Source organism: Zosterops lateralis (assembly GCF_965231275.1).
Source record: "Zosterops lateralis genome assembly, chromosome: 15".
Classification (NCBI taxonomy): domain Eukaryota; kingdom Metazoa; phylum Chordata; class Aves; order Passeriformes; family Zosteropidae; genus Zosterops; species Zosterops lateralis.
Window position 1 is genome coordinate 3240467 of NC_139775.1, and position 27696 is coordinate 3268162.

Below are 27696 nucleotides of genomic sequence, written 5' to 3' on the forward strand. Positions count from 1 at the left end.
AATTTCATACACGGCTTTCGTCTGCACCCACGCTCATGGGGACTGGGCTGAAATAGCACTGAGGGAGGAGGAAAAGGAGAGTCGCTCGACTCATTCACATCTTTGTAGCAGCACAAAAAACTTTCAAAGGGGAGCATTGTGGTCACATAAATATTTACAAAAAATTTTTACACAAAATTTTATTTCACATAGAAGTGAAATCTCACTTCATAATTTGCTGCTTTAGTTCTCCCTGCGTACAGTGGGGATGACTATTTAACTCCCCGTGATTAAGAAATATCAGGGACATTAATTAGGGAGTGCATCCAATCCTTTGGACATTAAAAACATACAGCATTATTATGGATTGTAACGTCTCAATCTAGAGGTCCAGAATCTGTAAGGATTTTTTTCATGTCTGATGGTGTTTTCAGGAAAATCACTGTACAAAATGTGCCTTTTTTTTTCCACCGCTGTCAACCATATAATTCCTAATAAAGTACAGGAACTGGGAAAAAAATCACTAATAAAATGAGAGGTGTTCATACAATGTTCACATTTATGTGCTTTTCTGAATAGCTTAGTGTTCATTTCTACCAAATTTACCAAAAATCCAGAGGCGTGCAAAATATAAAAAAATACTGAGCGTAGGAAACTTGATTAATTGCTTAGATGGCAGCAGAAATGCCATGGGAAAAGGAACTCAGTTAAATAAAATATACCAAAATTGACTTGGAGTAATTCATCAGATGAGAGGGCACGGTCTCAAGCCGTGCCAGGGGAGGTTTGGGTTGGACATCAGGAGGGATTTCTTCCCAGAAAGGTGCTTAGACATCGGAATGGGCTGCCCGGGGAGGTGGGGGAGTCCCGATCCTGGAGGTCTGTCAGGACAGAGTGGACGTGGCACTCAGTGCCGTGGGCTGGGTGACGAGGTGCTGTTCGGCCACAGATTGGACTCGGTGATGTCAAATTCTTTCCCGACCCAACTGATCCTGTGGTTGTGTGACTGGAAACCCAAAGTACAACCTCAACAGTTTATCCACTTTTCCCGGCGCACGAGAAAGCCTCCCTGAAGTTCGCAACAACCGTCCTTTTCAGAGTTCAAAAAATAAAGTAGTTATACTTCGGAATAATCCTGCATTGAGCCCGTGAGCCGATCAGCCCTTACACGCTCTAAGACACCCGGGAGATGCGTTATTCTCCCGCCGCGGTGCCGAGGCGCGGGGCCGGCTCTCTGTCCCTGCCGGAGCCTGTCCGAGCCGCCCGGGGCCGGGCGCGCTGCCCGAGCGGGGCCACCATCGCGCAGCCCTGCAATTCGACACGTCCCCGCGGAGCCGGAGCCGCAGCCGGAGCCGGGCCCGGGCGGAGCCGCAGCCTTTCCGCGGGCACCGCGCCCCCCGCGCCCCTCGGCCCCGGCCCCGCGGGAGGCGGCTCTGCCCGCCCGCCCCGCCCGCGCTGACAGGCGGGCGCTGCGGAGGAAGGGGAGGCGGCCGGGCCGGCCTCACATGACCGCGGCCGCGATGGACGGCGAGCCGCCCGCGGGCACGGCCGCAGGTACGGGGGGATGCGGGATGCGGCTGCCGGCCCGGGGAGCGGACGGGGCTCCGCGCCGGGCTCGGGGCCGCGCTCCCCGCCCGCAGAACCCGCGGGGAAGCGCCGCCGCCTTCCCCTCTTCCCCCGGGGGCAGCGGGACCCCGCCGGCCCCGACCCGCCCGGTGCGTGCCCGCGGAGCGCTGCCCTTCGGGCTGACGGGGATCCCTCTCCCGGGAGGGGAGCGGCGGCGCCGGGGCCACCTGCCCGCCGGGGCGGCCCCGGTGGTGGCCCCGGTGGTGGCCCCGGTGGTGGCTCCGGTGGCCGCAGGCGGTCACCTCCCCGCAGCCTTTCCGCGGGCACGGGGCGCGGTCCTGCACTTCTCCCGTGGGGAGTGACGGCCCGAGCGCTCGCAGTGCGGGGCTGACTTTATCTCATTATTATTTATTCGGTCCCCGCTCCCCGCCCGCCGGGCGCGCTGGTTCCCCGGGGCAGCGCAGGGCGGTCCCGGCCGCGGGGACAGCGGGGACAGCGGGGACAGCGGGGACAGCGGGGACAGCCCGGCCCCAGCGCTGCGGCCGCGGGAGCGCGGCTCGGTCCGGGGAGGAAACTCGGGCAAGCACTGCCAGCGCCTGTTGCGAAATGAGAGATGGAGGGAGCTCCTGGGTGGATTGAGGGAATAACGTGTTCCACTCCTTTAGCAGTTAAACTGAAGGGAACTTTAGAGGGCTCTCTAAAGTTCTCTTCGAAGTGGCTGAAGTTTTGTACCTGCTCTGTGCATACCAGTTTTTTTTTTTTGTTTGTTTGTTTTGTTTTGTTGTTTTTTTTTTTTTTCTCCTCAGTTTGGAGAGAAAAATGAGTAGGTAAGCTTAATACATGGAAAAATGGTTTGGGTGATTATATTTAGGGATCCACTGTGAGTTTGCTCTTGGTAGGCCTGTGATGCTCCTGATGCAGATAATGCTTATAAATAAATTATTTTGGAATATTTCTGTCCAGGACTGGTGTAACATATTGAACAGCAGCCTTTGTGGAAAAAATGTCCTACTGTACCAAAGAGAGAGCTTGCTCAGGTATGTCTGTTATGGGTTTACCATCTGCTTCAGGAGCCTTATAGAGATAAACCAGTTGTCCCCAAGCAGAGTAATCAAGAGTAATCTTGAACTGATCAGCTTCTGGTGATGGTGCTTCTGTTCCTTTCTGATCTGCTCAGCCTTCTTTGGAAAACTTGGTTTTCTTTGGCAAAGATTTTATGATGACCACTGAGAGAGGGTGTATAATGATTTTGGCTAGAGAAAAATAATGCTGTGAATGCAACAATGTTTTCTATTTCTAGCATCATGATGCAGGCTCAGAGATCTCTGAAGTTTCATACCCATATGTCTTTTTTTTTTTTTTTGGAGACCAGCAGCTTGTCAGTGAGTGTTTTGGGAAGATTGAAATATCCAGAGTAATGAGAGTCCTGGCAGGTATCATTGATGCCCCCTATGAGAGTGCATAAAAATGCCATATTTTTGACTTAGCAGAGTTCAAAGTACTTTTAATGCAATCAAAGAGAAAAGAAAGAAAGAATAATGTCCAGCATATAGAAATCAGTTTTGCTGAGTGGCTTTTATTGATATTTTTTTCCTTTTGCTTCCATGTGAGTCTGTTTTGCTGCAGTTGCAGGGAGCAGATCCAGGTGTGTTGGCTGTGTGGGGAGTGAGGTGTTTCTTTTTCATTCTGATGGTAAATCTTGAACTGTGTGTTCAGCCTGTGGGAGGGCTGTACATGTCACAGACAGCATAATTTGCACATGGCCACTGATTTCCCCCTCAGTCTTCAAGTTTTAGGGGTTGGTGCAGCTTGAGGGAGAAAAAATTACCAGATCCAGACATGTGGAATTGGTACAAAAGGAGGAGAGCTTTAATTATTGCTTTTCAACTGGATTTGGGATAAGAATGAGCTTGTTCTGACTATAAAATGTGTGAAAAGACAGTTGGGAGGCTGTAGTGACTGGGGTGGGAATGCCATTTTTTAATGCTTAGATGCTGACAAGTTTTCCCCCAGTGTAATCAGAAGGGTGAGAAACATGCAAGGGAGATGAGAAGCAAAACAAAGATAAACTATTTATTTTCATGGGATATTCTTGACTCTATAAGGACAGATGGTTGTGGAAATTTGCCAGTTTTGTAGTCAGGCTAAAATGTCCTTGTGAAAGTTTCCTGGAGTAGTTGTTTGGGTTATTGCTTGCTGGGTTGCATTTTTGGGTGTGAATTTTTACACTTCCAACCTCTTTGTGAAGAATTATATCTTAGAGTCATCCACTGAGCGCTGGGAACCAGCCCCAGTGAGTATTTGACTTCTTGTCTCTGTAATCTTAGGGCACATTCCTCGATGGATTTTTCTCTGCTAATCCTGTTATTTCTTCAAAGTAGCTGCATCTCACTTTATTGTGTTTGCTCCAGCTGGGGCTTGTGCCTCATGGCTGACTCCTGAATGGAATGTGTCCCTGGTATTGCCAGACTTGGGAAATCAGATGAATCAGTTGGTGATCCCACAGCAGAGTTAAAAGAACAGGGCAATAAGCTTAAGGTTAGTTCTTTACACACACTAAATCTGTGTGACAGGTTGGTGTTGGGTTTTTTTCTGCTGGGGTGTGGGATTGTGGTAGTTTGAGAAGCAACAAGAGGCCGAAAGCTGCAGGGGACTGCAAAAATTCAGGTGCTTTTTAAATATTACTAAATAAAGCTTAAATAGTCTCATCTATTTCTGAGTTGTGGCATAACTTCTCTTTTCATCTTTAGGAGCACCAAGTGCTGAATAACTATCTTAAACTAACTTGGAAAAAACCCCCAAACAACCACCAAAAAACCCCTCCCCAAACCAAAACCAAACTACCCGCAACACCAAAAAAAAACACAAGGGGAAATATAAAAACCTAACCAAAGGAAAAATCCCCAGAAAACCCAGACTAACTAGTGCAGGGTAAATACTTGCCATCTGTGGTGGTGGTGTTTTTGTTGTTTTTTGTCTTTTTTTAAGGAGAAAAAATGTTGGAGCCTGTTTCCAACATCTAATTTTATGATAGTGTGTGCTATTTTATCTTGTTTTGGCATTGGGTAGCTTGTATTTACGAGGGAGCTGTTGGGAAGGAGACTGTTAATTACAGTGGAACTAAATATGATAACTTCTCTCGTACCCAGTAAGAAATACAGACCTGCCCTCCATGTTGAACACACAGCTCTGTAGAAATTAGCTTTGTTAAAATGATTCTTTTGCTTTTCTCCTTTTGGATTAAGAATTGTGTGGTTTTAAATTCTTCACAACAACCCCAACAAGTTGTGTGCAGTTGTCTCAAAAAATACGTAATGCCTTTAATAGGAAAAAAGTTTTGTTTGCCTTTTTTTTTTTTTTTTTTTTTTTTTTTGTGGGACTTCTGTCTGTCCTCTTTTTTTTAGGGGATTTCAAATTATGTAATATTTAAAAAAATGAAAACTAAGATGGGAATCTGTTTGAATTTGTAGTTGAAATCTGCGCCAGCTTTCAGGGAGGCTGTTGTGGACACTGGATTCTGGAATTATGGAGGAATGTGTTTGACACAATAAAGGGGAAAGGCATTTCCATAATTCCTGGGGCTTCTCATGAGAAGACAGAAAGGAAAGGGAAATGCTGGTGAATGATATTTAAATTGCTGCTTTAGTATTCCTGGCTCAGGAGTTGGTAGTGGAGCCCTCATTTATTTTTTTTTTCCAGGGAGAAATCTGAGGTATCTCTGTGCAAAACCAGTCAGTTTTCATATTCCCTTGCATTTCCTGTGGGTTGGATCCCCTCTGCTCTGCACAGCTGTGGCCTGTGATGGTGGAGGAGAGATCTGAGCTGTTTTTCCTGAAGGTTTTGCTTCCTTACAATCTCCTTTCTCCTTCTAGTAAATATGCTACCAATATAACAAGTAATTCTGTGGCACCATCTACTTAAGCATGTCTAATAAATTTATCTGATTAGCACCTGGTGTAATAAAGAGTTGGTAGCATCAGCCATCTGTAAAATGGAGATAAGGCCTCCAAATTTGATTGACAGAGCTTAATCAGGGAAGGGAGATCAATGTTGTGATTTACCACCTGTGCTTCCAGCCCTGGCATCGCTCTGCTGTCTGTGCTTACTCACTTGTGAAAACTCTGTGCAGTTATCCAGGTACTTGGAGTTTTGCTCTGGCTTTCCTAAATGCGTGATTTTGGGAATTTGGATGGAGGAAACTGGGAACTCCATGGAGGGCAGATTGCTGCCCAGTTGTATCAGTGGAGTAATGAATGTTGGACAGTAACTAAAGCATGAAACACAGGGTATGAAGTAGAGAAATTTTCTGTTGCAGTTGTTCTCTGGGTAAGTTTCTCAATTCCCTTCAGTCCAAAGGCTACCTGACTTGTTACCAAAAAAAAAAAAAGAAAAGTATTACGCAGTGTTTTCATAGCTGTTTTCTTTTACAACCAAACAAAAACTAGGCCATGCTTTGAATGCTTCTTCAAACTTTTAGTTCTTGTCATCCTGTTGTCTTCTTGTTTGCTTGTTATGTATGTTTATATGTATTATTTTTAACTTTTGTATCAACTTGTTTTCAGTTGTATCAGGCCACTTCCTGATATCTTATTGACAACAGATTGAGAAGCTGCTATAGCAAAAGCCTGGCTTGTAGGAAAAAGCTGATTTTTATTTTGTCTGCTTCCCAGTGTTCCAGGGGACCATTCCATACCTCATTTCTGTATCCACTTGCTGCTCTCTCCATGTAAACTTTACTAGATAATGATCTGCGGAAACCAAAGGGAATGTTTTCAAAATTAGCTGTTCTCCAGCAGAGAGTGCGTGATGGGGAGCCTTAAGTGTTCTGTTACAATGCATGTAAATCCTTTTACTGGCTGAACACAGGAGCTCATACCAATGAGTTCCCATTATTATCCACCATTCCTGGCCAGGGCTCTTGAGGCTGTTCCCAAATAGGCTCTTTAGGAAGTTGAATGAAAAATGGGCTGAAGAACAGCTCCAGTAGATATTGCTCTGTAGGGTTAATGTAAATGCCATGATAAGCGTTTCCTAAAGCAGGTTAACAGCTGTTCCCAAGTCGTTTTATTGTGTTCTCAGACCAGTGTTTGTGGGTGTAGATTCACTCTGAGTAACTGTCTTCTTGATACCAGACACAGTGAGATTATTAATTAAAGAGTAATTATTCAAACTTGTTTGCCTGGTTGTCTGGTTTGTGTGATTTCACACATTTAGACAAGGTTGAGATGTAAAGAAGCTACAGAATATTTCAGGGACAGCCAGGAGTGTGAACTGCTGATAAACTGCAGGCATGTCCTGTAAGTGATTTTTAGAAAGCAGATTTAGAGAAGAACTCGATACAAACTGGGAAGGAATTACCAGGAGAAGACCAATATTGGATGAATTGTCAAAGGAGTCTTGCCTTGTAGGGCAACACTCTGTCGATGTCTTACTGGGTAATGGGGTGCAGACCTGTAATGAACTTTAGAGTCCTCAGCATCAGTTTGGTTCTGGCACTTACAGATGAAACACTGAGGGATTCATGGTTCACCCTATACATCTTTTCTACTCCTTCCTATCTCTTGCCTTTGGAGTTTCAGGAGTTTACAGACAATGCTGAGCCCCAGCTCAGGGGCTGGTTTGTGCTGTTGGTTGTCCAGCAGAAAGATGGGAAGCAGAGACAGTGACTCAATAGGCAGGAGGAGATGCTGTGTTAGTACAGATTGGCACTGCTTGGGGAATTAATTGGGGTGCATTTTGAGTAGGCTCCTTTGGGGGAGGCCTCTGCAACACCAGCCAGTGGCTGAGCAGCACAGAAGGCTCTGGAATTCTCTGGAAGGATGTCTGTGTGTGCATTGGAAAAGTAACATCATCTGCTGTCTCATGTCTCATTTCATTGGTGTGTCTTGAGCAGTTAAACCCAAAAATTACAAGGGTGGACACCCAGAGAGCTGCTGCTCTGGATATCCAGGATGCATTGTGCTCTACAGACGTTGTCACTCCATCCAGCAGTATCCCATGTCAACACTGAATTGCCTCGTATTATTTTACTGCAAATTTCTGGCAGGTAGCTGGAAATTTTTAGGAGCTGCTCCATAGGTGGGGTTAGCAGGTGATGTGTCTGTTAAAGCAGAGGTGTTAAGACTTGCTTCTCTGAGTCACATTAGCAGGAATCTGAAGCCTGATGAGACATGTGGGATAAGGTCATTTGTCCTGGATTTGGTTTGGTTTCATTAAGCCATTTTATGGAACAAATAGCAAAGTGTCTGTTACGAAGCCATAAATCTGGGCAATTAAAGAATGCTTGTTTTCCCCATTTATGAGTACCTAGGGCACATGAAGGAGCAGGTGGGAATCCTTATCAGGTGGAGGTCAGGACTTTCAAGTTAAGGATTTGACTTCTTATCTTCCTTTAGTTAATCTGTTACCCACTTAACAACTTTTTGAACTATGTATCAAAACTTAAAGAAATGCTTCTTGCTTCTGTAGTGTTACTGTGTTATTAAAATTGCAGATATATTTAAGAACTTCTGCACAATGGCAAGGAAGGATAATGAACCCTACCTGCCTTTTCTGCCCACTTTCCATCAGTGGATTTGACTTGCTTTATAAAAGAGCTTGTTCACAGCGTGCCTCTTGCAGAGAGGAAGCAATGCACCTGCTCCAGACTGGAGAGCAGAGCTCAGGTATGGGGTGCACAGAGTCCAGGGTTGCACCCTCATTTTTCACACTGTTTCCTGTGTGTGGAATGGGTAGAAAAGAAAGAATGGCTTTGAAAAACAATGTAAGCTTAGTTTGCAGTCACATAATAGATGTAGTTATGAAGTCGGTTTGAGATAACAGGCTGCAGTCAGGCACTTGATAAGAGAACACTCTGAGTCATCAGCTTTGCCACTGCTTTGATGTCATTTGTCCCCTGGGGCCACATTCATAAGACCCATCTTTTTTCACTTCTGCATCTGTCTGAGAATCAGTTACTGTCCAAAGTTGCCCAGTTCAGGTCAAATTCACTGTCAAAAGCTGTTTGTTTTCTAGCTACAAGCAGTGGAAGAGAATAGACAAGTTTGAAAGATTTTGCCACAGCTTGCTATGATTGAGGAATTGTCAAGTTGTAGGAATCTTTTCTCTCTGCTTTGGAACTTAACTATGTTGACACAGTAAATTATTTTAATTCACACTCACTGTAGCACACTGTCACAGAGTTTAATAAAATTATGTCAAATGAAGTGTCTCCTTCCTTTGTAATGGTGTGCAAAATTAATGGATTAAATTTCTGCAGCGTGGTAAAATGACAATTTTTCTTTCCTTCCATGAGTTGTTCTAGGCAGGATCCAAAAGTGCTGAGCAAGGGTTTCATTCATTTTGGCAGATCCTGCTGTGGTGGGAGCTGGACAGACAGGAAATGCAGGCCTCTCAGCTGATTCACAGAACAAATTTGGCCCGTGATGATTCTTTGCTTAGTGGAGATGTGTCTGTGACTCGATATAATTGGTGGTGCTGCTGGGTGTTGTGAGCAGGGAGGCACCGGCGATGTGAACGTGTGTGGAGCAGCAAAACCTCCCAGGGGAGTGGCCTGGCTGGGCTTCTGCTTGTGTTGCACCACTCTGGGAAGCACCAAGCAAAGGAGCAGAGTATTTTAAGGCTACTTCTTTTACTACATCTTATCAGGTCTAGTGTTTTTTCCCTTTTTGTCTTCTAGATTTGGCAAAGCCGCCGGTAAATGAACCAAGGGAGCCGGAACAGTTTCTGATGCAGACGCCCCAGGGAAATCCACTGCTGCTTTCCCACACCCTACAAGAGCTATTGAGCAAGGATAGTGTGCAGGTGGAGCTTATACCTGAGAAGAAGGGCCTTTTTCTGAAACATGTGGAATATGAGGTTTCCAGCAAGGTAATGTGAACAAGCTTTGGGCTTGGTGAGAATGTGTCCTCCTAAGAATGTCTGTGCAGCTTCTGATGGCAAAGTCCCGAGTGATTTAGATGTGCTGGGTGATGCTGGCTTTAAGCAGACCAGTTATGTGAGTTGACTTTTAGTGCAGTAGCACTGGGCCTTCCTGGCTTGTGCCTGTGCAGCATGGAACATCTAACAGAGGTCTGAAGGATGATCTGCAAGTTCACTTGCTTAAAACCTGAGCTCTGTACAAAAGCAGTTGTATGACAATGAAAACAGAATGGGTTTATAACAAAAATTGGTGTAAGTAGCTGGATAGTTCAAACTAGTTTGCAGTCTGGTTTTGAGCTAGTGAAGAAATTATACTGACAGTGCAAAAAAAAAAAAAAATAGTGGAGGTGCTGCTGTGTGAGCTGTGCATTGATTTACCTCCCTGTGTCACCTGCAGCGGTTCAAGTGCTCGGTGTACAGACGATACAACGACTTTGTGGTGTTCCACGAGATGCTGCTGCAGAAGTTCCCCTATCGCATGGTGCCAGCCCTGCCCCCTAAGAGGATGCTGGGAGGTAAAGCTGCATCTTCATTTTGGGCTGGAGGGGTTTTGCTTCGCGGTGCAGGCGCAATCCAGGTGATACTGTTGGAAAGGAATGTTCAAAAGATGGAAGATCTTGGCTCCTGCAAGTGCCATAGAGGTGATACTATTAGCAAGAAACGTTTAAAAGATTGAAAGTCTTGGCTTCTGCCTGCTCAGACTACTCTGAGGTTATAATACACACTTTAGAGGTGTGAATTACTGCCATGCCAGGGATTCCTGTAGGTGAGATATGAAGGCAAAGTATCAGTGGGGTTTCTTCCTGCAGAATTTCAGTAGCTAGTGATTTTTCCTAATAAGATTTTAGGTGTAACTCTACACAAGAGCATGGCAGAGCTGCAGGTATTGCTTCTTAGAAAAACAGGTTGTGGTGATCACTGTTTAGTGGTGGACTTGGCAGTATTAGTTTAACAGCTGGATTCAGTGATCTTAAAAGTTCTTTTCCAACCTAAATGAAATCAGTGTCAGTTCATTCAAGTATACTTCAGCAGTTAGACTAGAAACCAAGAAGTATCCTGAGACAAAAGGCATATCAAAGCTCCTTCAGGAACATTTTTTCATTCATCTCAAACATTGAAACTGGTTTTAAGCATTTATTATTTCAAAAGTTGTATAACTTCATAAAATCCTGTCTTGATTATTACTTTATCTGTAGAAGAACAAACTTTTCAGTGTCTTCTCTCCTGCCCATGGTGCTCAGATCACTGTTTCAATAAATAATTTCAATTGAGGAGTCCATGTATTGCTCCAGTAAAGCAGAATTGGTAAACAGTGGGCAGAGCAGGGTGTATAGTGAACTGGAGCAAAGCAAAATCACACCCCTGAAAATCTTCAATGGTCATATATTTTTATGATGGACTGTGAATTGTGAAGACTTTTTTTGAGGGGCTGTGAAACCCATGTGTGAAGTTAACCTGATTCAGTGTTCTCAGCCAGAATTTCCACTTCATGCAACACCTGTGAGCAGAGAGACTTTTTCTGATTAATCTCAGTGGACAGAGGATGCTTATGAAGAAGCTTCCAGTATCTGTCACTTGTCAGAGACTATTATTTCCTTGCATTGCTGGTATGTTGATATTTCCCTGCATTCACTGGTGCATTTCTTCCCACACATATCACAACTTTAGGAAAAAAAAAACTGATAGGATTAGTTTCCAAACTGTGCTAGGAGAACAGTTCTAGTACAGTGCAAAGCTGTGATAAGGCAGAGAGTGCTGATTGCCTTTAGCCCAGTGACTGCATATAGAAGAGCTGTGGAAGTGGGTTTAATGGAAACTGCAAACAGGAAAAAGGAAAGGGAACAGGTAGTTCTTGTTTCTGAGTAGATTAATGGGCTGACAAATGGTGTTGCAGGACACAGGATTTGATGGATTAGTGTAGATGTGGGACTCTTGGAGCCTCCAAGTCCCAAAGCTGGATGGACAAAGCTCTGTGCTTTCTCCTTGCTGTGCCCCTCTGCTGAGTAACATGGATCCCAGTGGGTGTCTGCTCCCCTCCATCTGTCAGATGGAGATGGATGACCTGCTCTCTCTGCTGGTTTGGAAGACATCAGCCATCTGAGGCAGATCCTGTGGGAAGGGTGTACAAAACTTCAGAAATGTCCGTGTGGGTTAAGTATGAGCAAAGCAAAACCAAGATCTGCAACCCCAATGGCAGAAAAATGAATTGTGGGCAGTGCTGTCCTGAGGATCACCTGTGAGAGTCCTCAGAGCCAGCAAACTGCCAGCTTAAAACTGGGGCAAAAGAGTAGAAATCCTTCATGATATGGGAGTACTGTCATGTTTAAGAGCATTCCTTTAATTTCTTTCTATGCTGCTTTCTTTTCCTTCAGTCTTTGATTTTATTTTCTATTGTTCCTGAAAAACTCCATGAACTTTGATTTACTTCCTTACTGCAGTTATTGCCAGATTGAAAATCTTCCTGTTTCAGCAAGACGAGCAGAATTTTTTTAGTTTGACAAGTAAAGACTCTGGATGGATGTACTGCAGATTGCTCTGCAAGTCTTCCAAAGTACTTTTTGACATCTTGCATGAAAAGGGTGGATGCTGATCCCAGGAGTCCCAAACAGGCTGGGATATCCTCTGTGGAATTGATTCAGAGGAAGAAGAATCTCTGTAGGCCCACAGTTTGTAAGTGGAGGTTTCAGGCCTTAGGCTTGGTTGTTTGTCCTTCCTCCCTGACCTCCCCTGTGGAAATAACCATGTGTAGCTGTGTGTGCTGGATTTTGCTAAGAGTTAAAGAAAAGTGTTCTTTAACACTTGATGGAATATTTGTTCAGGTGGTCAGTCTGAAAGGTCTGCTTTGGGGAGCTGACAGGTTGTAGGTAACTATTCTTTGTTTTTTGTTGCAGTGCTTTCTGTTTCCTTTCTGAGATGTAACATGAGGGGCATTAATTGCAGTTTCATGTTTCTTCCTGCAGCCGATCGCGAGTTCATCGAATCCAGGAGGAGGGCACTGAAGAGGTTTATAAACCTGGTGGCTCGACACCCCCCTTTCTCAGAAGATGTGCTCCTGAAACTCTTCCTGTCCTTCAGTGGCTCAGTGAGTGTTTGTTAGCAATAGTCCTGAGCTTGCATGTCTTGCTGTAAGTGCCTGGCTGGGCACAGTGTTCAGAATTGCTGTTAACCTACATGGGTTTGCTCCCTGGGATGAAGGGAATTTTCTCTCAGTAGGTGTTTCCACAGTGGAAAGTGGAAGGTAATTTCACTCAATGCCAGGAGTGTAGCATTTTGAAAATTATAGCTGTTCATAGGGGAACAGAGATTATGCTTTTTCTTAAATTAAACCTAGCCTGGGTAAATCTGTATCTGCTGAGTTGTGCTTTGCTGCTGCAATTTGTCTGAGACCTGCATGAACTTCCTGTGTTTTTTCATAGTTCTTTCATGCTCATTTGATTCTATATTTTCTCCAGGATGTACAGAATAAGCTAAGGGAGTTGGTCCAGGGAGTAGGAGATGAATTTGTGACTTGCAGATTAGCTACCCAGGCCAAGGTATGTATATGAATTTCTTGCAACATGTTTTTCTGGTTTAAATTGCTTTCTTGTCCAAGTGCTTCAGTTATGACATTTGTGAAGTGATGGAGACCTTAGGTAGGAGACAGTTGTTTCCAGAGTCTGAAGGACTTGTAATTTTATTGAAAAGATCAAATAAACTTTTAACTCCTAAGGGCCTGGTATTTCTAGCTAAATTCTGGCTCATGAAAATGATATAGATGAAATAATGAATCCTGCTCAGAACATGTTTCTCTGTAATTACTTGTACTTGCATAACAAACAAATGCACAAATTGCACAATTTATAAGTTAATGTCTGGATTGGTGTCTTTCTCTTGTGCTCATGCCCTCATTCTGTCTGTTGTCCTCTCCCTGTGGGAGAGCAATCTTGACTGTTATGGAAAAGATAGTTATAAGTTCTACATATCTGTTTATCCCAGTGATTAGTGCTATGACAAGTTTTAAGTACACATCCACTGTGTTCATTGAGCAATTTCAAAGCAAGTTGTTGTTCAGGTTCCTGCAATGTTTGGAGAGGGTTTTGCAACTGGAGCTTAATTCAGGATTTTACCAGTGATAAACTGGTCAAAAAAAAGCTGAACTTTCAGTTCATGCTTGACTTTACTGGGCTGGGAGTTACCAGTAGGATCAGATCAGAACTTGGGAGCTTGAAACCTCACAACCTTCTTTTAACTACATAGAAGAATTGCAGATTTTGCCAACCCTATTTACACTGGCTATTTGAACCTCTTTGTGCCTCTGGAAATTAGGGCTGTTTGTGTGACTTGGGACCTAAATGGGAAACTGGTCTCTGCAGAGTTATTAGAGCACAAGTGGGAGAGAGCGAGCACAGGAGGGAAGCCTGTCCCTCTCTGCAGACTGTGGTGTGCCTCTGATTTATCCCCCAGTAATCCCTCTGTACTCCTTCAGGACTACCTCCCAGCTGACATTCAGGCCCAGTTTGCTGCCAGCAGGGAGCTGATCAGAAATATTTATAACAGCTTTTATAAGCTCCGGGACCGTGCGGAGAGGATCGCATCCCGAGCCATCGATAACGCCTCCGACCTCCTCATATTTGGGAAGGAGCTCAGGTAGGTTTGGAGGAACAGGGTTTGCTGATGGTTCTACTGTTGGTTTAGAACTCAAAACTGTTGTAAAGTTTACCTGCAAATGGTCTGGTAAAAATGGGTGTTTCAGTTCATGCTGTAGGATATAATCAATTTTCCTTCTATTAAAGAAGGAAATGCATGCTTTCCACTAAGGCTGCATTCCCCTGAGTGTGAGGAAAGAAAACAGAAATACCTCCATATTCAGGTCCTTCTGTTACTGTCTCTCTCCCCAGCATGTACACAGTTAACTCTGCATTTGTGATGGGACAGTAGTAGCTCAGCACTGTGAGCTATTTAGACAGATTTGAAACTGCTCTCTGCAAATAACTTTATCTACTCAGTGGAATTTGTCACCTAGATGTGACCATTGCTTGTCTCCTTGCAGTGCTTTGGGCTCAGACACTACCCCACTTCCTTCCTGGGCTGCTTTGAATAACAACACATGGGGGACTCTGAAACAAGCCTTGAAGGGTCTGTCTGTTGAATTTGCACTTCTGGCAGATAAGGCTGTGCAGCAGGTGAGTCCTTTACTTCTGCCTCTTTTTTTTTTTTTTTTTTTTTTTTTTTTTTTTTTTTTTTTTTTTTTTTTTTTTTTTTTCTTTCTGTAACATGAATGAGGTACACTGTTGCCCTAAATTTCATCTTGAACCATGAGCCCTTCAAGAATTAAGAGGGAGATTGCAGACCAAACTCACATCCTTAACTAACAGTCTGCTTGTTCAAGCTTGTGTGAAATACCTGGACTGTGTTTGAATGGGGAAAAAATGTAACAGGCAAGGGAATGCTGCTTTCTTTCTTAATTTTAAATGGTTACTGCACACATTAAGTTCACTGCTAGGGTGAGCTGTCCAAAAGTGCTGTGTTCCATTTTATTAATCTGCTACAGAGAACCCAGAATAACTTCCTTCTGAATCAAATTTTCACATTCATGTACTTAAACATTACATGAGAATCATTCAGTCAGAAGCACCACATTCCGGTCTGAGTGTGCAGTGTGGTAATGACTGTCAGAATGATGTGAGAACACGACAGGCTGGGAAGGAAAAGTAATAGTTTTGTCTTCACTGCTCTTCATCTCATTGTGTTAAAACACTCAGTGTGCTTTTGTAGATCAGTCAGGCCAGGTCTCTTTCTCTGGAGTTTACGCTCCAGAGAGCTCTATTGATACAGGAAGAAAAGAGTATTCTGTAAAATAAAAAAAACTGGTAGTGAAATTTGTCTTGGTGTCTCATCTCTGTCTTCTGATGCATGAACTATTATGGGCAATGTGCAGGTATTCAGAGTTTTAATGGATTAGTTATCTTGTAGGAAGGGAAGATGAAAGATTGGAGGAATCTGCAAGAGCAAGGAATTCCAGGAAGAGTGTGCTGAAAGGACTGACACGCAGGCCTGTGAAACCAACTCCTCTTGTTCTAATGATCAGTCAGTTGGAAAAGCTGTTCCTGCCTCAGTCAGGTCTTTGTTCTGCACACTGAAGACTAAACAGTCCAGTGCCATCAGAGAGATTTTTGATGCAGTTGTGTAAGCGCTGGTGTGCCCTGGAGAGAGCAGTGAGAGCCCGTGGGGTGTTGGGGGGTGAAGGGCTGTGATGCCAGGCTTACGTAAAATGTACTTTTTCCTTGTTTTCTAGGGTAAACAGGAAGAGAATGATGTGGTGGAGAAGTTGAACCTTTTCCTGGATTTACTCCAGTCCTATAAAGTGAGCTCTGCTGTTCTGCCAACAAGAAAGTTGTTTAGAGCAAGCTTGTGCTCTTTAGAGGGTGTAACGCTAACTGGATGGAAAACTGTCTGTGAGGCCAGTTCAGAGGCAAACTGGGCATCTGGCAGAGGGAGGGGAGTGGCTCTTGGCCATAAGGAGCTCTGTAGCCTTCCTGATCAGCTCGTCTGATGATGGGAACTTGCCAAAGAGCAAACTCTGCAAGGAATTTAAAAATAAGATTGGTTAAACTATATGTGTCAGCTGCCTTTTTGTTTTTTTAGATTTGGCTGCTTTTGAGTCAAAGCAGTGAGATAGATTGCTACTGATTTGTTCATGAAGACACGAGTTCAGTTATGAATGAAAGGATTTTGTTAATACTAATCTTCTGGTCAGCTGTATGTGGCAGCCTCTCCTGACATTCCCAGGCCAGGACTGAATTTGAAGGACTTGAGCCAGCACTTTAATTAATTGCCAGCACTTAATACTGGGAAGGTCAGAAAAGATAAGAGGCCTGATAAGATCTAGAATGTTGGCAAGTGATGCTCTGGGTTGCCTCTCAAACTCACTGGTCTGACTTCAAATTTCGTTTCTTAAATTCTTAGCCACTTTTTGACCCTCTTAGGCATTTTTTGACCCTCTTGAAAGCCAAGGAGCAAAAATCTGCAGCGTAGAAATGACACAAAGTGTGACCACAATGTGTGTGTTCCTGATGTACTTGGCTGTGTGTTTGCTGACTCTTGGCTCCCACTACAGACCTGCTGTTTTCTTTGCCCATACAGGACCTGTGTGAAAGGCACGAGAAGGGGGTATTGCACAAGCACCAGCGAGCCTTGCACAAGTACAGCATGATGAAGAAGCAGATGATGAGTGCCACTGTGCAGAACAAAGAGCCAGAATCGGTGGAGCAACTGGAGTCTCGGATTGTGGAGGTAGGGCAGGCACCTGGGAGAGCAAAGGGTGGGACTGGGCTCTGTAATGGTGCTGCTCTGTAACTCAGTCACGTTTGTAGAAAGTTTTTGGACTGAAAGGGTAGCCAGTACTTTGGGAAATCTGTGCTACCTGCTGTGCCACGTGGAAAACGTGTTAGTTTTCCTCAGCACTTGTTACTGGCATGTCATTTGCAGGAGCTGTGGGAAGCAGCACACTGCATGATGGAAAGGGCAATTCCTGTTGTATCAGATGGGAAAGGAACTGCCTTTTTTAGGTTTTTTGGTGTGTGTTTGAATTGCTGGTATGGGGAGGAATGCTGTTTTCTCCTGTTTCTCCTTTCTCCCACCCTCTTCCTGGTTACTGAGTTCCTCTTCTTTCAGCAAGAAAACGCGATCATAACCATGGAGCTGCGGAATTACTTCTCTCTGTATTGCCTGCATCAGGAGACACAGCTCATCCACATCTACCTGCCTCTCACATCTCACATTTTGGGGGCCTTTGTCAACTCCCAGATTCAGGGTCACAAAGAGGTGAGTTCTAGACTGTGTCCTTTTTCCCAAAATACGAATGAGAATTTGAATGGATTTGTTTTCATCCGTTGGCCTTCATCCGTGCAGTTGGGCTCTCTCATAACTTAGGAAGTTACTTGAGGTTTTTTCAGTTTGGGGTGAGGATCAAGATTGGCTCTAAGCCCTCTAAAAGATGGTATCTTCTTGCAGCAAGCTTTTTTCTTTTCTTCTCCCATCTGTAGCTGCCTCTATCCTGTGAGTAGTTGAAAAAGACCCAACCATTAAATCTCTACTCTGTAATGAATGATGTTTGTTTGCTAGATTAATCTGTTTTTTTCTTGAGCTACACAGAAATTGTGTGACAAGAAAACTTTCCAGGTTTTGCTCTAAAACTTAGCAGCTCCCTTTTGTTAAACACTAAGTAAGAGCTTTAATATTCCCCATATACAGACTTTCTTGCTTGGTTATATTAGAAAAGTCTCTTTTCCTTCAGCTCCCTTCCATCCCTTCAGTGAAGGAATTTAATGAAGGGAGATCTCCCTTCCATACAGGCTCAGGAAAATGTTCATGGAGCTGCACATAGCAATGATCTAACAGGAACAGTCTGGGTCCATTGAATGTCCTGAAAATACTTCAGCAAATTGGTGTTGTGCTTCCCAAGACTGCTGCTAAAATTCTTTGTGGTGAGATTGTTACCTGCTGTGTGGTCATGTTTGCTTTCTCTCCTTCTCCACTCCCAGATGAGTAAAGTTTGGAATGAATTGAAGCCGAAGTTGAGCTGCCTTTTTGTGGGATCCAGCAGTATGCCAACTCCACCACTGTCACCTCCAGAGGGAAACTTCTTTTCCAGTTAATGTTCCGAGCATCCCACATGGATCAAGAAGGGCAATCAACGAAGGGGTGGGACCTCTACCTCCAATGAATCCTCCAAACAGCTTTTTTTTTTTTTTTTTTTTTTTTTTTTTTTTTTTTTTTAATATTGCTGCTTTCAGCTGCTCTCTGATTTAGACAGACTGGATGTGGGGCAGAACATATGGATATAGAGACAATTTTGTAATTTTGCAATGCCCTGGGGCAGAGCTGATGTTCATTATCCTGCAGACACTCCTCATGGGGTTGGGATATGGCCTGGCACAGCGAGTCTTGCAGTGTTGTTGCTGAGGCCTCTACATCTTGTACTAACAGTCCTCCAATCACATTTATCTGCAGCTGTGCTGACACATCTTTGCACGTCTCTGAAGTACTGAGATGAACAGGATAGCCGAAGCACTTGCTTTTAGTGGAGATAAATTGCTTTTTATGCCTTGGAGGGCCTGTGTTAGGGACGTGTGTGCATAAGGAAAGCTGAAAGCCATCCTCTATCCCACTGTAGGTGTCTGGGTTTGATTTCTTACTGCTAGACCTTAGCACAAAATGGATGAAGTGGTTGGATTTTGTAACCCAGCTGGGCAGGGGTCAGTGCTGCTGTGTGGCAGGGATTTTCCTGATGGTGCTGGATGGACTGTATTGTCAGTGTGTTTCCCTTCACGGTTGCAGGGCAGCCTGGGGACTTGCTCATATTTTTCAGTTTGGGGCCAAAGACAGCTGGGTTCAGGAACTCAAAGGAGTTTGCCTGGCATAAATGAGAAAGTAATTGACTAAAACACTCCTTAATTGTATGCCACTCCTACTACAGGAGCCGAACAGCTACAAGGTAGCTTGTTTGTTTCTTCTAGGGGTTTTGACCTCCATCTGGTGAGCTGTTCAGATCTGTTGGAGAGCTGCTGACCAAAAGGCTGGTGTTTTCTTTGGTGTCATATCAGAAGTACCCTGTTGCACCAGCAGGCTGGAACACAGTGCTGATAAAGTTCATTAGCAAAAGTTCAGTATTATCAGGATGTTACTGTCATTCTTCCTGGCTGCAGGTAGCATTGCAGTGTCTTTGCTTGTGAAGGAGAGTAGACAAATTAAGTGAAAGTTCTCATCTCTAAAAATGCCACAGCCCTTGGTAACGGAGTTTCAGAATGGTTTGTGGTTGTGATAAAGGGACTAAACATTTTCCACTTTGTATCTCCAGTGGCTTTCCCTCGGGAGGCAAAGGAGGAGAACGTGCGTGTTGTGTTACCTCAGGGGAAATGGTGCACATCCTCCAGAGAAACTGATAATCAAACTGCAAACGTCTGCAGCAAAACTCTGTGTGAACAGGACTCCCTGAACTTGACTTCTGTGAGGCCAAAATAGCTTCCAAAGGGGAATTTGTGACTTGGCTTCTTAGCATTTTCCTCGAATGGGTAAAAAAAGGAAGCATGTTAACAAGGATGAGTGCTTGCTGGTAAATTGGAACCATTACAGTATCTTCCCAGTAGGGAACTTCCCCATTATCAGGAAGTATATTTAAATCCTCAAATCACAAAAGCCTTTTTGGTTGTTTTTGGTGTTTTTTTTCCTTAATTTAGTAATTTCAATGCAACATGAAACTCTTCCTAGCCCAGGTGGAAATTCTGGATTAGTTTCTTCAGCTAGGAGCAAGATAAGTTATTTGCCCAGTTTCAGGAGACTGAATAACCATTACTCACAGTCCTCAAAATGGAGTAAATACATTGCTATGGGTGAGTTCCTTGAGTGCTGGGCCTTAAGCAGTGTGTAGCCAACCTTGCACAGAATGCATTAAGAGCTTTTTCCAACAATTCAAATGTTAACTGACTTTCCTCCTGCACATGGGCCTTGTCCAGTGAGACAGATGAACTGCAAATGGCTGTGACAGATTTGATTCTCTCCTGGAGATTTCCTAAGTGATGCAGAAGAAATTCTGCTCACAAGCTGGAGCAAACTGTCAGGGGAAGGAAATGTTTCTACAGTCCAGTTACAGAGAAGATATCATCTCAGGCATGGCACAACAGGTTTTTCTGCTTGACCTTGTCTTGATTAGGAAGATAGTTTGTGGTTCAGGTGTGGAAAGTGTGTTACCAGACTTTTCCGTGCACTTCACTCCTGCATTATCAGCAGGTGCTGCCTGGTTATGGCTGGCTTAGTCTCAACACCCATCCTCCCTCATTTATCTTTGTTTGCCTGATGTGGTGAACAGTGAAATTGAGAAAATACTGTATGTTTTGGGGCAAGATCTAATAACTTATGATGGGTCTCATATGTTACTTGTTAACTGGGCAGTGTTCTATAGGAGTGCTTGCAAAGAACTAGCCTGAATGGAACTTTGCACTTCTCACTTAGGAAAAAAACCCCAAATTTGAATTTGATTTAATATTTAAAAAAAACAACCCCCCCCCCCCCCGCAAATGCAAACATCAAAATGACATTAGGGCTTTAGACTAACTCCTCTTTCCTGTTCACCTTCAAGCACAAATTGTACAGTCCTAGTGCAGAGACTGTAACAATGATAGAGACACACCACAGGACCTGTAAAGAAACGGAAATTAACGTTTTGAGAAACACCCCATTCCTCCATTGTCAGCCCTTGTGTCTTTGAGGAGAGATTTGGGAGTGGGCTTTTCTTGTTTTGGTTTTACTCTGTTCACCAGGTATTTCAGAACTGAGGCCCAGTATTCTCAAATCTGATCCAGCTGCTGGTACTTTCAGAGTTTATTTCATACTGGACTGTCAAACTTCTGTCTCACTCCTAAACACATGCAGACACTATTTCATACAACCCTTAGTTTGCAAACCTTTCTCCTGGGAGGCTGGTCGTGCAAATAGCACTGTTTGTTTACCTCAATGTGTGAGGGATTTCCTTCCTGTCTTTGTTGTGTTCAGTTTATGGATCTGTCAGACTTGGAGGGCAGCATCAAGCACAGCTTCCTTCCTCCAGAGGGAAGCAGCAGGGACTCCAAGGATCCATCAAGCTGATTTCAGCTGTCTGTCTGTCCTAGCCAATGTGGGGAAGACAGTTGTAGTTACCTCCATGCTCTTGCCTTCTGCAGTAAACACTAGCCAAGCCAGAATAATCGAGGGGTGTGTGGTACCTATCTGAGATCTGATGCTTCTGTAAGATGCAGTGCCAAAGTGTTAATGTGCTTTTGTCAATGGAAGCTTTTCTGTGTGTGCTTGAGGTCAGGACTTCTGTGTGTTCAAAGGAGTGATGGTAGAAGAGCCTTTAGTGTCTGTCAGAGCAGTCCTGGAGGTACCAGGGTAGTCAACACCTGAGACCCTGAAAGGTGCCTGAAAACTGTTCTCTGCAAAGGGCTCTATGTTTTGTCACTCCTGAGGGCTTCTCCACTTCCAGCTGTGAAGTGGGACTATACAGGCTTTGTGTCAGTATCATGTTGAAAGGCTCAAAACTCTATTTACAATACCTTCAATCTTTGATCCTTCTTTCCCTCTCCTTCCATCTTCCTGGCAAGTTGCTCCTCCTAAGTCATAACATGTTCAATGGTGCCTTGCTACATTTCAGTGCTTTCAACTATCCTTTAACCACGCAAGTCTGTAATTCCTGGAATTTGTTACAGGCTAATTTACACTCTTCAGTTTGTGCTGTTTACTAAAACATCACCAGTTGGGGACAGAACTTACTTAAACCATGTCAGTAGCAGTAACATCCCAGCTCTTTTCAGGCTTGGGGAAAGCACCTTCCTGAAAGGACTCACCTGACTGCACACAGGGGGTGACAGAGAAGTGCAAGGCTCAGCCATGCTTGTTCTTCTCCTCCCCAAACTCCTGGAGGAACAGAAAGTAATTCTGTGTGATTGTCACATGCTGTCTCTCACCCCAAAATTTACAGTTTCCACCAGGAGATAAACCAAGGTATTTAACAGGTATTGGCTGCCAGTCATTCCCTTTCCTACCATGCAGTAGGGTCCTACACTCTCTAAAAGCTGCCTGTCCTTTTGTGCTTATTCTATTTGCCCTAAGCCATTCTCTCTCTTAGAGCAGCCAGGAACCTTCACTGCCAGGTCAGAAGCAGAGGTGGGTATCAAAACCTCTGTAAAGAAGTGTGCAGCACAAAAGGAAAAGTAAAGTTTTAAGGTGTTGATTTATCCTTCTAAGTCTGAGCTGTGGCTTGCTGAGTAGATGAAGAAGGATGTTTTTGAGTGGTATAAATTTTTCAAAACTGCTGGAAGGAGACAAGAAACAAACATAGTTCAGAGGGTGTGAATTTTGCCTGCCTGGAATATCCTGTATCTTTGCTTTGCTCAAATAGCCTTATGTATGAAGCACTTTATCCAAATGCAGGAATTAAAGAACTATTACTACAGCTGGTAGACTGGAAATGTTTACAGATCCTACAGTACATTCCAAGATTCTATCTGTAAGTGTTATATGTCTGTAAAAATGTTTGAAAAAAGAAAAAAAAAAACAACCTTATGTAAGAAGTTATATCTGTGCTGTGTTATTTCTGCCATGGTTGGATTAAACAAGTGCTGCCCACTGTGCTGGGTTGGGCTGACATCAGTGCTGAGCAGTCACCTGCTCCTGCCCTGGGACAAAGCCTGCACCCCTAAGGGATGGCACTTGGCAACAGGAACTTGCTGGAAGTTGAATTAGTTCAGCATATTTTTACCTGAAATGCTCAAGTAGTTTGACTTCACAACAGGAGCTACAAGAGTGAAAGCTGGGACAGGACTATACATCTACCTCTGGCTTGTGTTTTCTTAACTCCCATAATCTCACACTGCTTTCAGCTGGAGGATCCTGAAGGAATCTCTGGTTTGAACTTTTCAAAAGGCTTTCACAGCATCATTACAACAAAACAACACATGCTTTTACTAAAAAAGTATTTTTAATAGTTAAAAAAAAATCCACCCATGAGGGAAAAGCCTAAGCCACTAAAAAGGGTTAGCACTTATGTTTTTAATAGTTGTGATCACATAACCACTCAAGCCTACCACAGCCAGGGACTTCACAGCATGGAAAATCTTGTTACTTTTATTTCTGCTCCAAGAAACCCCCTTACTTTCCTTACTTTGCAGCGACCTGGAAAATAAGTCTTGTTTTCTGGAGAGCTGAGCAAGGAGACCCTCATAAGTCACACTGAGGCTGCTGTAGCCCAATGTGGGCAGTAGCACGTGGGCTGAATGCTTCTGCTTTCTTAAACTTCCTCCACTTCTTTCAGGCTGTGCTCCAGGATGGTGTCTTGTCCCTGGAACTTAAAATAACCACGAAACAACTTTCTCTGAAGCACCAGGGGAAACCAGTAGCTGTCATCTGGCCACATGCGATGGAATGGCACCTCGTCTAGCTGAAACCACTGGGGCCGCATTTCTGGGGGCAGAAAACAAGAACTTTGCATGGGACTTTCTCATGGATTTTTGCTGCCTACATTGTGAATATTGGTCAGCAAACAGCTTCCCTCTACAGCCCAGCTGCCTTCCTTCTGGGAGGCCTTTTAGCAGGAATAGTTCTGCATTTCATAAGGGCAATGCTATCTCAGAAGAGCATGCACATCCTTCCTTTCCCCACACCAGCCACCTACCCTCGCTTTCTGTTGGCTCTCCATGGAAGTGATCTGCCCGGAAAATGTGAACGTCCATCAGTTCAGAGTTGCCTACAAATTCAAATGTGATCTGACCCATCTTCTGCAAGGTGTCCACAGTCAGTCCACTCTCCTCCAGGAGCTCCCTGCACAAGAAAAAGACTTCTTACATGAAAGTGAGCATTGGGAGGGCAGAAATGCAGTCATTAGCTTTACTCACACATTCACAACCCTTTAAGTGAACCAAAGGTTAAAGCTCTTACAGTACAACAGAGCAGGGGTCTTACCTGCACCAAGCCACAAGAGGCTACAACACCACAGTGGAGCCAGGTCAGGTGGGTGGTGGGATTGTGTGTTATTTCAGGCCCCTGAGCCTGGCAGGAAAACAGTCTATGTTTGAAGGGGAAGAATCAAGAAAATTGATCATTTAGTACATAATTTAGTCCTTGCAACATGCAGATCTTCTCTGAGGTAAGCTACAAGTGGATGTGTGAAGTCCTGTGATTGTAGCTGGGTGTGGCTTCAGAGCTCCAAGATGCACTTCACTGAGACAGGCAAAAGGCTTTGCCAACTTCAAGCTAAATCTTTTAAAATGGTGGAGAAGCAGGTTGTGAACACCAGAAAGAACATCTATACCTGATACACAACCAGCTACTTCTGAGACAAACTGAAGCTTACTTAAATTACACACTCCATAACACCATTTGTATACAGAAGGTTGAGAATTCTGATTCCCATTTGGAAAAAACACAAAGCAATTGTGCAAACTTTGCCTTTCCGCTCCTTGGACACACATTGAGCATAATGGGAGGCCAGAAGGCAAGACTTTTAAGAGCACTTGGAGAGCTGTGCCAGCTCTTTTCCACGTACCACCATGCACAGCTACTTGAAGAATACATTCAATTATTTCCTCTCTTTATGCTCTGCACTCAGGGTTTTTTACTCTACCTCCTTTTAATGGAAGCAGCATAGCTTGAAGTTAGTAATGGTTTTTCTAATGTACAAAAATAAGGAATACTCTGAAACTGTGTATCTTTAGTTATAGTTAATAATTAATGTAGTTGCCTATTTGGCAGTAACAACAATTTTAAAGTGTAATGGAAATGATTCTAAGGCTCCAGCTTTCTTTGGCATTGATTTCATAGATCCCATCTTTCAAAATTATACTTCAACTTAATGTCTTGGCTAATTTTAGTTTATCTTCTGAGAAGCTATCTATGTCTATAATAGAGGCAGTTTTCCAGCAATGACTCTAAAAGCCTCCTTTTACAGGCAGTGGTAATTGTACAACACTGCTACAGTTCTCCAGGCAATTTATCCATCAGCTGCTTGGCTCTGTCTGTAGCAAGTGGAAACATTACAGGCGGCAAACTGGAAATAATTCATTCACTAAAATGCTCCCTTTACAAGATGTGCCACTGAGGAGCTGCCCAGGTGCTCGTGGGAATGTGCTGTACCCAGTAGAAGATGGAAATCTCACTGGCACTGGGAACTTTTGTTCATGTTTTGGCTTAATATTTAACTACCTGTGCTGACAGGACATTTCACACCTGCTGCCTCTGCCAACCCAACTGAGACAGAGCCATGTGGAACCACAACCTCAGACCTCAGTGCAGAGTGGAGATGGTAGAAGGGGAGTTTGATCTGGGCTGTGTGATGCTTCCTGCACCAGAGCTGTGCCCTGAGGCAGCACTGCACCAGTGGTGCTCCAGGCAGCAAGGTGGCCAGTGTGTCCAGCTGCTCTTGGCTCTGGGACAGCTTCCTGCCCAGCTGACCTCAGCAGGAATTGGCTGTGTCATTGTGGAGTAAACTGCAGGTGAAGGGATGGGGACAGTCCCCAGCAGCAGGTGCTGGCTGTGCTGTGGCACATTGCATTTGAATTGAGGAAAATTTCAGCACTTGACATCTTGTGTGACAGGAGTTCTGGTGTCAAACTCGGGGCCAGCACAGATAAACACACCAAGGAAATCAAATGCTACATTTAACCATTAGATTTACCCCACAGTCAGTGGCAGGTAAGTCTAGCAAATGTTAAGTTTTGTCACTTATGTCCCCCCCTCCATTCAGAGATGATAAATTACACAAAAAGCCATGATGAAATGTCAGGTACATTAAAGCATGTGCTGTTGGGAGCACATCTGCACACAGACCCTTCTGTCCTCGGGCCCAGCTCACCACAGAGCCCAGACCGTTGTGCTGGCGCAGCTGAGGAGGCTGTTGAGGGCAGAAGCTGTTGGGAACCAACTGAACACACCATGACTGATCTTCCTGCAGGTGCAAGGGCAGCTTTGGGCATGCATCAGAAACAGGAGATGGCAAAGTGTGGCTTTGTATCAGCAACATTCATGTAAAGAACAAGGTACCTAATTTTAAGAGGAGTTTAGCAATTTAGCTGTGATCTGCTACTTCATTTTAATGACTAGACAGATGAAAGAACTACATGAAGTCAGTACTAAAATGTTCAAAAATGACACTGTGCCTTTTTACTGATGAAATTCAATTCTGCAACTCAGCATTAGCACTTAAAAATGTCACCATAAAATCAAATAACAAGCAGTTTAGCTAATTATTTAAATTAAATTAGTTGTAATTCTTCTATATAGCCAAAATTAAACCCTGCACCTCTGAAGAGTGCAAGAACCTCCACCCACCACTCATTCTCAGTTTAGATCAGAGTCCAGGAGATGGGAGGGAGGACACAAGAAGCTCCAGTTGCTCACAGACTGGGTGACAGTATAAGATTTGCAGATGACAAAGGGGGAGCAATCCTCTGTACATGTGGATGATCCCCCATCACCTGTGGAGCAGGTGTTCACAGGTGGGTCACCACTGCACTGGTGGGTAACACGAAGGTGTCACTGACCAGATGGGCCATGGCACCTCCACCTGCAGCACTGCCCATGGTCCGACAGCTCTACCTGTGCCCCCACACCCGTCCCGTGGCGCTGGCCCAGCCCTCACCTGCGGGCAGCCTGCTCGATGCTCTCCCCGGGCTGCACCTTCCCCCCGAAGCCGTTCCACAGCCCGGCGCCGAACCCGCGCTTCTTCATGCCCAGGAGGACGCGGGACGGCTGCACCACCAGGACCAGGGTGAAGAGTCTGGAGGTGTGCATGGCTCCTGGGCGAGGGACGAGGCGGGCGCGCTGTGCGAAGGGCTCCCGGCACCTTCGGGGGGTGCACAGAGCCCCTCACCCCAAAACCCCAGCAGCCCTCCCCAGTGCCCGGTCCCCAAACCCGGGTCCCCCCGTACCTCTCCCAACACCTCCTTCCCTAACGCTGACCCTCGCTCTCCTGCTACCTCAGCACCCCCTTCCCAAAGTTTGATCCGCCCTTCCCAAATCCTTGTTTCCCCAAAACCCCCTCCCCAAATCCTAACCTCCCTTAACACCCTTTCCCGGAATCTCCCAACACCCCTTCCCCAAATCTTTGATCCCCTCCGTAAATCCCTGTCCCCGCAGATTCTCCGACCACCCTCAACACGCCCCACAAGGGGTTCTGACCCCCAGAAACCCCTTCCCAAATCTCCGATCCGCTCTCCCTAAATCCCTGCTCCTCCTAAACTCCCCCCCGAATCCCTTATCACCCTCAACATCCCCGCCCCGAATCCCTGACTCCCGGCGGCCCTTCCCCAAATCGTCCATCCCCCACCCCAATCCCTGACCCCCCTGCACACCCATCGCTGTCCCCGGTACCTCAGCCCCACACTGGGAGCCTTCCCGCCCGCCCCGGTGTCACCCTCGGCCCGTCCCCGGGTACCTCAGCCCCACATTCGGAGCTCTCCCGCCGGTCCCCGGTATCTCAGCCCCACACTCGCGGCTTTCCCGCCGGTCCCGGTGTCACCTCAGCCCGTCTCCTCGTACCTCAGCCCCACACTCGGAGCTTTCCCGCCCGTCCCTGGGTACCTCAGCCCGTCCCCGGGTACCTCAGCCCCACACTCGGAGCTCTCCCGCCGGTTCCCGGTACCTCAGCCCCACACTCGCGGCTCTCCCGCCGGTCCCGGTGTCACCTCAGCCCGCCCCGCTCTTCCCGCGCCGCCGCCGTCAGGG

The 27696-nt window shown here is 45.1% G+C and overlaps 2 protein-coding genes across 7 annotated transcripts; one reads left to right on the top strand and one right to left on the bottom strand.

The window, feature by feature from the left end:
* Positions 1-1462: 1462 nt before the first annotated feature.
* Positions 1463-20623, top strand: SNX8 (sorting nexin 8). 2 transcript variants are annotated; one of them, XM_083872527.1, is made up of 12 exons: positions 1482-1533; positions 2509-2582; positions 9224-9414; positions 9863-9980; positions 12426-12547; positions 12918-12998; positions 13931-14091; positions 14495-14627; positions 15740-15808; positions 16588-16737; positions 17119-17268; positions 17988-20623. In XM_083872527.1, exons 2-12 carry the CDS (start codon positions 2549-2551, stop codon positions 18099-18101), a joined length of 1323 nt encoding a protein of 440 aa, XP_083728653.1. In that variant the 5' UTR covers positions 1482-1533; positions 2509-2548; the 3' UTR covers positions 18102-20623. The 2 variants fall into 2 exon arrangements, with proteins under 2 accessions (XP_083728654.1, XP_083728653.1); XM_083872528.1 differs by lacking the exon at positions 2509-2582 and having other exon boundaries at positions 1463-1533.
* A 2303-nt stretch (positions 20624-22926) lies between these two features.
* NUDT1 (nudix hydrolase 1) lies at positions 22927-27694 on the bottom strand. Of its 5 annotated transcripts, XM_083872534.1 has the most exons (5): positions 27553-27675; positions 27407-27490; positions 26612-26768; positions 23651-23796; positions 22927-23439 (listed from the first exon to the last, which is right to left on the bottom strand). In XM_083872534.1, exons 3-5 carry the CDS (start codon positions 26761-26763, stop codon positions 23267-23269), a joined length of 471 nt encoding a protein of 156 aa, XP_083728660.1. In that variant the 5' UTR covers positions 26764-26768; positions 27407-27490; positions 27553-27675; the 3' UTR covers positions 22927-23266. The 5 variants fall into 5 exon arrangements, with proteins under 5 accessions (XP_083728660.1, XP_083728662.1, XP_083728661.1 ...); XM_083872536.1 differs by lacking the exon at positions 27407-27490 and having other exon boundaries at positions 27553-27657; XM_083872535.1 differs by lacking the exon at positions 27407-27490 and having other exon boundaries at positions 22929-23439; positions 27614-27694.
* Between the last annotated feature and the right edge of the window lie 2 nt (positions 27695-27696).